At 44.9% G+C, this 12,617-nt stretch overlaps 1 protein-coding gene across 10 annotated transcripts in view; it reads left to right on the top strand.

Annotated features, from left to right (window-relative positions):
* Positions 1-11,960, top strand: part of Sun1 (Sad1 and UNC84 domain containing 1) — a 42,977-nt gene extending 31,017 nt beyond the window's left edge. For all 10 annotated transcript variants that reach the window (XM_076840248.1, XM_076840250.1, XM_076840246.1 and 7 more), the window contains 8 exons: positions 113-156; positions 1,494-1,605; positions 3,663-3,917; positions 4,480-4,564; positions 6,956-7,071; positions 8,029-8,196; positions 10,014-10,106; positions 10,426-11,960. In XM_076840248.1, coding sequence (XP_076696363.1) covers positions 113-156; positions 1,494-1,605; positions 3,663-3,917; positions 4,480-4,564; positions 6,956-7,071; positions 8,029-8,196; positions 10,014-10,106; positions 10,426-10,539 — 987 coding nt within the window. In that variant the 3' untranslated portion in view covers positions 10,540-11,960. The remainder of the gene's footprint in view (positions 1-112; positions 157-1,493; positions 1,606-3,662; positions 3,918-4,479; positions 4,565-6,955; positions 7,072-8,028; positions 8,197-10,013; positions 10,107-10,425) is intronic.
* Positions 11,961-12,617: the final 657 nt, after the last annotated feature.

Raw genomic sequence — 12,617 nt, 5'->3', positions numbered from 1 at the left:
GGCTGGGGTTGGGGAAATTCCAAGTAGACATAGTTTTAAGTTCATCATATAATCATTTTATGAAGTTTGTTTATGACATGTGTTGAAACAGATTGTTTCTCATACTTTTCAGGCCATCCAGAAGGAATTAGAACAGATCAAGCAGAGAACAATTAGGTAGGATGATTGCAAACGATTCTATAGCTTGACCCTTGTGTTTTTCTTTCTGGTTGCTAGATGACAGCAATCATTGACAGTAGTGTTCCTGATGTACCCACTTGCATGTCACCTGAAGTCACTGGCTTGTGTGTCTTTCTGGGTGTCCCTTTGGGGCCATGGGAGGGCAGAGGGCCCTGAGGATCTTGGACATAGCATGAACAGGGCCTCTCAGAGGGCCACCCTCAGGGAGTAGACCAAGGGACCTGTGAGAGGGATGCACGACAAAGCCTCCACTGGCACCATTAGTGTCTCAGTGAGTAGCCACTGTCCCTGCTGCTCACAGTCCTCAGGTGGGTGGGACACCTGCCTGCTGGGCAACCCTTCATACACTGGGATCTGCTCATGTGGTCCAAGCCTTTTCACAGCTGTTGCTTTTACACTTACTCCTGTCACTGAGTTGAGTGGCTCTGAACCATACCCAGTTATCTCCACAGCCCTGGCCCCCCGCTGTTCTTGGGGGTCTGGTGCTTATTCCCACCACCAGCTTGCTTTCTCCTGCAGGTTTCAGTTTGCCTGAGTCCTTAGAGTGAATGTTCCTTTCTTTGATGTTCCCATAGTTGCATCTTCCCACACATGCCCCCAGCCAGCTCTCTGCCCTCCTGGGTCTGCATGTGACAGCCTTTGCAATCCTGTTGTCCTGTAACCATGTGGAGGGCTTTAGCTGATGAGAGGGCAGCTCACATGCATCCCCTACGTCTGCTCCTCTGTGCTCCTGCAGTGCTGGGCCCTGTGTGGGGGATGCAAGTGCTAGGCACACTTTATCCCTACAGCTTTGGTTTCAATGGGAAATGCTTTTGATATGCCAGGATGCAGATTTCATTGTTTTTTCTGAAAGGAGTATGGTTGTAAGATAGGAATTGTTAGTATCTGAGCAAATATGATGTTAAATATTTATGTTGTAATTACATTACCTCCCTAAAGTAAAATTGTCAAATTCTCAAGCCATTTGTTTTTAGTGCAATTGTTCATTTCATTAGCTTGAAAATGTAGATTCAATTTATAATAAGTGTTGATAAATTTTGTCTCATTTCTGAAGTTTTATTTATAATTTTAAGGAATTAGTTTTTGAATACTAGTTTTCAGAAAGAATTTTTTCCTCATGAGCATATAACCGTTGCTAATAGCATTCTGGTAGGTGTGATGCATACATGAATTGAGCAGAAAAGAAATCCTGTGTGATTCTGATAAGTGCTGCTTATTTGTTGACGGCGCTGTCTGGGCCATGGTCGGGCAGGTTCCTCCTGAGTGTGTCTGGGTTCCTGACTTGCTTCTCCTCCCTGGTTGCTGGTTTACAGTGGAGCTGAGGAGCAGCCCCTCCTGCCCCGCATTCAGCGCCTGGAGCTAGAACTGGGCCTGCTAAGAACACAGCTGTCAGACTGGCAGCATCAGAAGGCCAGCTGTGAGGAGGTAAGGGCAGTTCCAGGAATGGCTAGGCCAACTCCAAGAACAGGCAGCTGTACTGGTTCCAGCCTTTTGCTTTGTAACAAAGTAGAAGAAAGTTATGACCTATGTTTATCAAGGTGTTTAATTTTGACTTCCTTTAAAAACTTCTTTCACTATATTTGAAGTTCTTTTGTTTCTCTTGTGGTGCTGGGGATGGAATGTACTCTACCACTGAGCCCTCTTTTTGACATTTTTAAACATTTCAAAGTAACAAATTCAAGGCTCCTTGAATTTCCCCTATTCTAGTGATGTAACATAAGAACGAGCATGTAACTTTCCATGCATACTTCTGTGCACACAACCACATGCTGATGTGTGGTGCATTTGTGTATTATCTTACCACAGCACTGGGCTGCCTGTGCACACAGGTGGTGCTGCGGATGTGACTTCAGGCCCACTTGTCTTGTCCTTGGGCAGAGAACATCCAGATGCTTATGGTTGCTGGGAATGAAAGCAGACATTAGACTGACTGACGTCCTCAGAAGTCCCAGATGATCAGAGTTACTTGTGACAAGAGTGGTTAAGTTGTCTCTGCAGAAAGCTCTCAGAACTGGTAGAAGAAATAGTGGAGAGGACAGAGCACATAGGCAGGGTGCAGGCTCGTGGCTGATGAGCAAATAAAAGTACGTGGCTGCCTCCAGCCACGTGTGGACAGTGGCCACCACTAGTCTAGCCATGCCGTGAGCATTCTTGCGTGTGTACAGCTTTGGGGGTGAATTTTATGTTTTTAGCCAATTATAAATATGCATACTGTTTGAAACTGGCACCCACACTCTTCAGAAAGAGAGGCAGAGCAGAGTCTGAGAGAGGAGTGGGCAGGGCTCAGGGTAGCACTGGAGAGGGTAAGGACAGGGGAGTACAGTATATGGTGCAGTCATTCATGGGGTGCCAGAGAGAAGCAGAGGGATGAGGCAGGCCTATAGGTATGGAAAGGAAAGTATGTCACTGGGTGCAGTGGGTACATTTTGTTGATGAAGACAGCCTTGATACATGGGCAATACCAGCTGAGGCGGGAGGATTGCAAGTTCAAATCCAGCCTCAGCAACTTAGTGAGACCCTGTCTCAGTGGTTAAATGCCTCTGGGTTCAATCCCTGGTACAAAAAATAAAAAATAAAATATTAAGGAAGAGTGATATGTCTTGTGCAGCTAGCTGCCATACTCTTTTCCTTAGAATGTAAAAAATTCACATGCACAGGTGTGTGTAGAAATGATATACATGGACAAGTCAGCATTCGTGATATTACATTCAAAGCTTTATGTTGACATTTAGTTGTTGTTGTTTGTTTGTTTGTTTTTGATACAGAGCACTGAGCCACATCCCCAGATCATTTTATTCTTTATTTGGAGATGGGGGTCTCCCTATGTTGCTAGGGCCTTGCTAAGTTGCTGAGGCTGGCTTTGAACTTGTTTTCTTTCCGCCTCAGCCTCCCAAACCACTGGGATTACAAGTGTGCGCCACTGTTCCAGGCTTGACCTGTTTTTTTCATTCAGGCCCAGTTTGTTGAAGAGGATGAGTTCTGTCATTCACGTTGGTGCCTCACCTATGGGGCTGCTGGCAGAGGCTTGTTGAGCGCAAACAATGGCTGAATGAGGACTCCACCCACTTTTTTTAGTTCATGTTTACGAAATACTGGATTCTTGTTCTCATTAAAGTGTTAGCTGGGCTTGGTGGCACATGCCTGTAATCCCAGTGACTTGGGAGGCTGAGGCAGGAGGATGCCAATTTTGAGGCCAGCCTGAGCAATTTAGCAAGACTCTGTTTTAAAATAAAAATGAAGAAAGGGCTTGGGTATAGCTCAGTGCCACAATACCCCTGGGTTCAATCTCCTGGACCCCCAAAAAGAAAATATTTCAGCATTTTTGGAAGGGGTCTTAAATTTAATATGAAGGGAAAAAATGTGTCACTTTTATATTACATACTTTAGAAAGTTGTATGATACTTCTGAGGCATCTATATTGTGTTGATGTGGTTTAGTTAAAACAGTGAATTCACTGTATATTTATTAATGACTGCCACCAGGTGGATACCCAGGTCAGAGAAACCATCAAACTCCTATTTTCTGAGGACCAGCAAGGTGGCTCCCTCGAGTGGCTGCTGCAGAAATTTTCCTCTCAGTTTGTGAGCAAGGATGATCTGCAGGTTTTGTTGCAAGACCTGGAGCTGCAGGTGCTGAAGAACATCACCCACCACATTACAGTGACAGGACAGGCCCCAACGTCAGAGGCTGTCGTGTCTGCCATGAGCAACACTGGCGTCTCTGGAATCACAGAGGAGGTGAGCAGTGGTGAGACAAGGTTCAGCCTGCATGTGTTGTGAGACTGGATGTCTGGGTATCATGCAGGCAGGCTGTGAAGCCTCATCCTGAGAATGGTTTCCAGGGCTGGGCCAGGTTCAGTGAGGGGAGGCAGAGGTGCAGGTGCAATACCAGAGACTATGAAAGCATGCTGTAGGCAGCATCACATCCAGCTGCTCCCTGAAGCACTTTATACGCTGAAACTTTTCATTCCAAAGATCCCATTCACCTGTGCTGTGGTATACTTTCTGAGATTTATTAGAGTTTTAAGTCATACACAAATTTCCCAGATTCCCATGTTAATAGCTCCAAAATCTAATCCCTGTTTCACTCTCCTTGATGGCATCCTGGAAATGATATGTCTGAGCCCTAGTAAAGAGGGTCTAGCTCTTCTGCCCTTCTGACATGGCCCTCTGGTACAGGACAGGAGCATCCCCTGCCTGTCACCCAAGTGTACTGCACCTCTGGTCTTCGTTCACATTACTAATGTGACTTTTTTTCTCTTGCACTCTTGTTTGGGCTTCCCTTGCTTCCCTTGTCCAGCAAGTTCGTGTCCTTGTGAACAAGGCTTTAAAGCTGTATTCTCAAGATAAGACTGGGATGGTGGACTTTGCCCTGGAATCTGGTGGTGAGTACACAGATATTTGAATCATTAAATACGATGTTCACCTGCTAGCAGGCTGGGAGCTCGAAGTATTAAGGGACTTGGTGGAACATTGACCAGTCTGAGTGCAATTCTGGGTGAGTCCCTTGTGCTTTTTTGTCTCTAGACAATTACCTTTTGGACAGAAGGACTGGAACACTGGGCCTACATGCTCACAGGGCACATCCTAGAAGGGCAGTAATGTGCTGGGCCCTCATGCTTGCAGGGCGCACCCCAGAAGGGCTGGAACACCTTGCCTATGCATTCGCAGAACACACCTGAGGTTGGTCAGTGTTGCTGATCATGAGTGTGGTCACTCTGCCCTCAGGAAAGATGATGAATAGGGCAGACAGTAGGAAAGCAGCTGAGAGTAGAAGGACATGGGTGTTATTTTGGTCCCCCAAAGTCATGATCCATTATATCTGGGAATTCAGAACTGTGGTTCCATATACCCTGGCAGTGAGTTTGGGATTGCATACCAGGTCAGCACACCAGCACTCTACAGATACCACTTGGACAGCATTGGTGAGTTCAGGTATGGTTTCGCCTCCATGGGTAGGTAGTTAAGAAAATCTTGGTCTTCTGATACTTTTTTTTCTTTTTTTGCAATACAGGGGATTGAACCCAGGGCCTCACACATACTATACAAGCCCTGTACTACTGAGCTATGTCCCCAGCCCTCTTTGTTTTATTTTTGGACAGGGTCATGCTGAATTGCCCAGATTGGCTTCAAACTTGTGATCCTGTTGCTTTAGACTCCCGAGTAGCTAGGACTATTGGTGTGCACCACGAAACTTACCTTAAATTTTTTAATTTTAGGAATTGCAGATGGGGCTGGTGGATTAACATTTCTTGGGAGATAAGGAGATTTTGAATATTCACTAATGTACAGAAGGGTTGTTGAGCCTGCAGAGGGAATGGGGATTTTTACAACCCACAATCCGTTTGCTTTGGCTTATCTCACGTAACCCCAATGTTGCTGGAACAGCTGGGTTTTAAGTCTGGATGTTACCCTCTCCTGGGCTCTGGATGTGGTGGTGGGTGAGCCCCAGGGCTGCCAAGGACAGTAGGTCCTTCATGTGCTAGCTAGAAGCCAGCACTAATGTTCACATTCTCTGTATTTTCTAAAATGTCTTTCTTTAGGGCATAGATTTTAGTTACACCTCTGAAATTCAACAATTTAGAAGTTACTTTGAGTTCCATGGCATCAAGTGACATTTTAACCAAATGGTTAGGCCAGTAGTCATCCTTCATTCTTATGGTCCTCGAAGATTTGTGTATAATTAATTCAGAACTCTGGTGACCTGCAATGCCTGGCCAGGTTCCATCTGTCAGCTCTCAGCACTGTTTTTATGAAGACTCTTGTTTTTATTGATAGTGGGACTTTTTTTTTTTTTAAAGAGAGAGAGAGAGAGAATTTTAATATTTATTTTTAGTTCTCGGTGGACTGGTGCTGAGGGCTGCACGTATGCCAGGCAAGTGGGCTACCGCTTGAGCCACATCCCCAGTCGCATAGTGGGACTTTTTTAAAAGGCATTTCAGTGGTTCTGAAAATCAGATATCCATCAGCACGTTGAACACCTTGTTTAAATGTAAATTCATACTCCTCCCATCTCTTCCTAGAAGAGAATCACTGAGTTGAGATCCTGCTGTGTAGCCACATAAGGGCCCAAGGGCAGAGGGCCACGGCTGATGCAGCTCTGTGGGAATCTTGAGTTCTTATCTGCTTGTTTGTTGCTGATTCCAGTGTCTTGTCTGCCCTCTTCCTATGGAAGGGTAGACTGGAACTTCTTTTGCTTCTCTGAGATTAGAGGTCATATGACATAAGCATCTTAATTAAAAGTATGCAGCTAGGGCTGGAGACATGGCTCAGAGATAGAGCCTAGCATGCATGAGGCACTGGATTTGATCCTGAACACCATGTAAAAGTAAAATAAAGACATGGTATGTACCTATAACTTTAAAAAAAAAAAAAGTATGCAGCTCAGGGGTTATGAGTATATCCCAGTGCTATGTAGTCATCACCACCAATTCTGGAATTTTCCTGTTACCCCAAACAAAAACTTATACCTCTTTGGTCACTACTGGCCCCCAGGACTTTGGTTTTAATTGACGATTGTCATAGCATTACTTTGCCCCTTAAGTAGTTCTTTGAAAACTCACCTACCACTAGGACTGGTGCTTGCTAGAATTCTTGATTCTTTATCTAGAAAAATTTAAAAGGAAAGGAATAGGACTGATCTTAAAGCTAAAGGCTCTTTGTGTGAGTGGAAACTTGAGAAGATCAAAGCACTCTGGGTAGTGCTTAACAGGCAGCAGTCTTTGCTGGGGGCAGTAGTAGAGTCAGATGATGAAATGAACTTTACTTTGTTCCAGGTGGCAGCATTCTGAGCACCCGATGCTCTGAAACATATGAAACCAAGACAGCCTTGCTAAGCCTGTTTGGAATCCCGCTGTGGTACTTCTCACAGTCACCCCGTGTGGTGATCCAGGTGAGTAGATGCTGTCTGTCTCTATGGTGGCTGAGGTCCTCCACCCAGCCTGGGCCCTGTGCAGCGGCTGGAGAAGTGCAGGGATCATGGGTAGGCAGCTCAGTGGGAGCTCATGAGGGAGTTCATGCCTGAGGGACTGGCCCCAGCACTTCCTTACTGTTTTTGTCAGCTTTTTCACTGCTGTGACTAAAAGGACCCAACCAGAACAACTGTAGAGGAGGAAAAGTTTATTTATGGGCTCATGGCTTTAGAGGTCTTCGCCTGTAGAAGGCCAGCTCCATTCTTCAGGGCTCAAGGTGAGGCTGAACATCATGGTGGAAGAGTATAGCAGACAGAAGCAGCTCCATGATGATCTGGCAGAGAAAGACGCCATTCTCTAGATAAAAAATACACCCCATACCCACACTCCCAATGAACCACTTCCCTCCAGCCACACCCTACCCTTCAGTCACCACCCAGTTAATCCTGTCAGGGGATTAATCACTGATTAGGTTAGACTTTCACAACCCAATCATTTCTCCTTTGAACTTTCTTGTCCCACACATGAGCTTTTGAGGGACACCACACATCCAAACCTTAACACATTGGTTCCTTGGTGCCACCACTAGGCACCTCCCTGTGTTCAGCTGTCCTGAAGCTCCTCTGAACTTTTGGCCTTTGGGGGATTTTTAGCTGCTTCATCACACAGGCATAATTGATTACATCTTTGGTGGTTAGCAACCAACTCAATCATCAGCACTTCCCCTTTCCAGGGGAAAAGGAAGGGACCCTTATAGGCACACACTGCAGCCACCTTTCCCTGTTTCTCTTCTGATTTGTTCATGACAATTTTTACCATGCAAAAGTCCTTATTATTTTCATTTTAGTATTAGCATTGTTTTTTCTTAATGCTTCTGTTTTTTAAGAGGTTAAAGGCTGATTCAGACTCTTGAGTTCTTGTGTTTTGCCTTTCCCTAGCCTGACATATATCCAGGTAATTGCTGGGCATTTAAAGGCTCCCAGGGGTACCTGGTAGTGCGGCTGTCAATGAAGATCCATCCCACCACATTCACAGTGGAGCACATACCAAAGACACTGTCACCAACTGGCAACATCTCCAGTGCCCCCAAGGACTTCGCAGTCTACGTAAGTGCACCCCGCTGCTGGGGCATTTCCCTCTCCGGAAATTTCCCAAAGATGAATGACCCAAAGACTGATGGCAGCTCTCCTCTGCCTTCTCCCTCTGCCCTTCAGAAGAATTAGTACATTCAGTGTTTTGGGAACATTCTGACACTTTTCCAGGGAGGGTCACTCATGAGTAGCACAGCAGTCAATGTCCAGTTCACATGCCGGGCTTACCTGACTGGGTTAGATGTGCCTGCCTTTGAGAGTGGGGTTCTCCAAGTGTTTGTTCACCTAAGAAGGAAGTTCGTGAAAGAAGCCTCCACGCAAGACAATTTGCCGGGGAGAGTTCCACTTTATTGCAAAAGGCTGTGTGCTTATATAGATCTAAGGAGAGATGGCAGGGCTTAGATAAATGGCAGGCCACCCGTTTATTGGCAAGTTCTTCCAGATATCAGTTCCGGAGCCCAGGAATTAGTTCTTATTGGGGCTAAGGTTCCCCGTCAGCGAGATTTGAAATATTGGCGCCGGCGGGAGAGTTCACACCCGCGGGAATGGAAAAAGGGGAAAGTAGGAAGAGAAGGTCCTTAGGCGCCATGTTAGGGTTTTTTTCTGTGGTGCGGCTGCCGTTATACTTTTCCCAACAGTTCAAACCATGATGTGGTGTTGAAGCAAGTGAATGATGAACAATAAAGCAAATTTTCTTTCTTTACTTTTAAAATTTATAGAAATAAATGATATAGAATTTGGAAAAAAGCCTGATGTGTTGGCCCCACACTGTAATCACAGTGAGTCAGGAGGCTTGCAGGTTCAAGGCCAGCCTCAGAAACTTAGTGAAACCCTCTCAACATACAAAGGCTTGGGTATAGTTCAGTGGTAGAGCACCTCTGGGTTCAATCCCCAGTACAAAAAAAAAAAAAAAAAAAAAAATTTCAAAAGGGTACCCACAACTCCAGCACCTAGAGAAAGCCACCATTACCATTGTGACTTCCTCCCCTTTAAAAAAAAAAAAAAAAAATCTATTTTAGACATTACTATTCATAAACTTTTGTTTTCTGCCATTAAAAAAATCAAAATTTTGTCACAAGCATCTCTCTATGACAATTAAGAGTCTCCAGGCATCTGTAAGTATAGGAGAATGCTGCCCAGCTGAGCCCATGGACTAACCCTTTGGTGGCATGAGTGCAGTGGCTTCTGTCTGCATTTGTCCTCACATTAGATGCTCAGGGCTTAGTAAGGGTGCAGTCAAGGTATGGGGAAACTGCACCAGCCCGGCTCCTGTCTCTGCCAGCCCTGAGCAGAGGTGTGTTCTTCTGGTAACTCCATTCTGGAGATCACATCCTCTCCTTAGTCACTATGTCACAGATAAGACTCCCATTGTCACTCTCAGTTTTTATTAGTTGCTCATGGCCTGTAATTTCTTTCATGGCATTTTTTATCCCTACAAAATCCTTCCTCATTATGAAACAGACATCAAATAGTCATTTGTATTTTTTTATTTTTTATTGTGATAGAATGTATACAAACTTATCCTTAAATTGGTGTCTCCTTGGGCTCATGGGAGCCTAGAGTTCCCACTGGTGAGGGCAGCTGTGAGTGTGGTCTGTGCCATTGGACAGTCACATCTCTGCTACCTGCACACGCCTCCTGCTGGCCTCAATCTTCCCCATCTGTATTATGGGAGCAGTCACACCTGGCTCTGAGGGTGGCTCTGGTTGAAAGCCCATGACAAAAGCTTCTAGATAGGGCTTCAGTACTGCTTATGGAGGTGAAGTGACACAGTCACTTCTATTGATGACTGCTGTTTCCATTGGCTGATGACTACCTGGTCTTATTTTCAGGGTTTAGAAAATGAGTATCAAGAAGAAGGGCAGCCTTTGGGACAGTTCACATATGACCAAGAAGGGGAGTCACTACAGATGTTCCATGCTCCGGTAAGGACTGGGGCCGTGTCCCCTCACCATCTCTGTCACTGGGAACAGTCTTCTTGAGGGGCACATAAGGATCAGCTTTGGCAGGAAATCAACCTGTACCTCCCAGCTGTAGTGAGCTGTGTGCAGATGCAGGTATTGGTGGTGACAGCAAGACAGTCTGTGGCTGGTTGGTTCTGGGAGTTTCCCTGAATTTGTGATTTAGAAAGTTCACACTGAGAATTCTAATTTCCAAAGGCTGTTTCCTGTCAGATAGCATACTAGGAGAAGTGATGGTGTCAGGGCTCTTAATCTGAAGTAAATGTGTTTTTTCCCATTTCAGGAAAGACCTGACAAAGCCTTCCAAATACTGGAACTCCGCATCCTCTCAAACTGGGGCCACCCTGAGTATACCTGCCTGTATCGGTTCAGAGTTCACGGAGAACCCGCAAAATAAAGGATTCCCTAGTTTTGTATATGCTTGTATATACCAGAACTGCCGGAAACACTGGATCCTTGGGGTGAGGGCATGCGTAGAACAGTAACATGTCAGCCCTACAGTCAGCATATGCAGTGGCAAAGGACCTGCACGGTGAGTCCTCGCAAGCACTGCATGCCATGTGCGTGGTCCACAAAGAGCTCCGTGGTGGGTTCTCTGGAAACTCATTTGAATGTATGGTTCTCAAAGACACTCATTTTATTTGGGGGATTTATTTTTTAATATAAGCCCTTTAAATTCTTGATATCAGGAGCAAAGCAGGTGGAGTTGACAGGTTTGTTGGACTTTTAGGAGTGCAGACACAGTCCATCTGTCAAACCCACACATGTTCTTTCAGGGAAAACCATCTCCTAGTTTTTGGATTCTGAAACTTCCACCAGGTGGGTTCCTTGTTTCAGCACCTAGGTTCCCCAGTTGCATAGGGGCTGAGATGTGTCCTGTGCCTCCTTGGTGCTGAGCAAGACAGAGTGTTTTTCTGCTGAGGGTGGGAGCTTGACCAGAAGGGGGGCAATTTGGGTCCCAACCAACATCATAAATGGAAGAGCTCAGGCAGGATGTTGCAGTTGGAATTCATAGCATGGACAGCAACTAAAAGATCTCACCTTCTGTTGTCCTTGGGCTGTGTTTTGAGGTCTGCTGAAGGGCAACACTAAGGCCCCTGACCCTCCAGGGCATGTCACCATTGCTGTAGAGCCCAGTCTTTCCTATGGCAGCACTGTTTACTGGCTCTCAGTGAGGTTTGCCTTTTATCCAACTGTCAGCTATTCTCACTTGATTCTTGTGAGACTTCTTTCGGTTATAATTAATATTTAATACTACAGACTATTTTATGAGCAGACTTTATAATGGAGATACGTACAAGGCACTTCCAAGTGTTAGATGTTTTACTTTAAGAATTATTTACATTTTGTTGATCAAGACAGCCTTGGCACACCATAAATGCTGTACTTTCAGAAAAAGCATGGCGGTGCTCACTGGTCTCTGGAGTTTTGTGTGGGCTGTACAGTCCTCAAGTACATCAGCCACATAGATCTGTGCTTCTCCGAGAGTTGAACCAATCCAATGCCCATGCAGCTAGGTTGGGTGAAATGTGTACAGATGTTTCCTATATTATAGGTACATATATAAGTCAAATTTCCTATATAAAGCTAAATTTGGAAGTTGGGGTGGAGATATTTTGAATATTTATTTTTAAAGATGCAAGATAGGACTTTGTGCAATGTATTTTTGTAAATGCTTTTCAAAATATTTGTCTTTGGTAGTGTTTCTTTTGCTGCCACCAAATTGATAAGATGCTATTGAGATGTTTAAAGAGTTTAAATTTTTAAAAGTGCATGTGATATTTCAAATGAGTAATAAACAGTATATTTCCTTTCTCAGTTTGCTTTCTCTCTACCCATGAGGTGTGGGGAGGGACAACTAAATCTGTGTGCTGAGAGTGCACTGGCTGTGTCCTTCAAGGCCTTTAGTCTACAGGTTCTCAGGGCACCTCTTCCTGCTTAGGGGAGTTCAGCTGGAAAGCAGATACAGGGTAGATAAGAAGGTGCTTAGGCACTGGGGTATGGCTCTGGTGGCACAAATGCCTAGGCTGTCTGAGACCCTGGGTTCCATACTTAGCACCACAAAAAGAGATACTCAAGTGAGATCATTGGGTAAAGAGGGCTTGCTCTCCCCCGAGAAGCGACCTGCCACTCAAGGTGCATGCTGCAAATGACCCTGGGGACTCATCTCTTGCTTTTACACAAGTGGCAGCATACTTACCACACTGTTTCCACCTTGCTTTCTTCCAGTTATCAAATATACTTTGGAGATCATGTACCAGTGAAGAATTTGTTTTAACAAGTTCTTTGAAACCTTTTGGTTTCATTGTATATATTGTGTTGATTCTACTGTTCAATTTATGGATATCATTTTCCATTTCCTTGCTGTTGTAAACAATAATACAGTAGCTTTGATTTCCACTCCAATTACCCATGGCTAATTGAATGAGTAACTGGGATTAAGCAATTCTGGTTCTTTTAAGGATCTATAGTAAG

This window comes from Callospermophilus lateralis, chromosome 19 (assembly GCF_048772815.1).
Source record: "Callospermophilus lateralis isolate mCalLat2 chromosome 19, mCalLat2.hap1, whole genome shotgun sequence".
In the NCBI taxonomy this organism is placed as follows: domain Eukaryota; kingdom Metazoa; phylum Chordata; class Mammalia; order Rodentia; family Sciuridae; genus Callospermophilus; species Callospermophilus lateralis.
The sequence above is the reverse complement of the archived record's forward strand: the minus strand, read 5'-3'. Positions and strand labels throughout refer to the sequence as shown.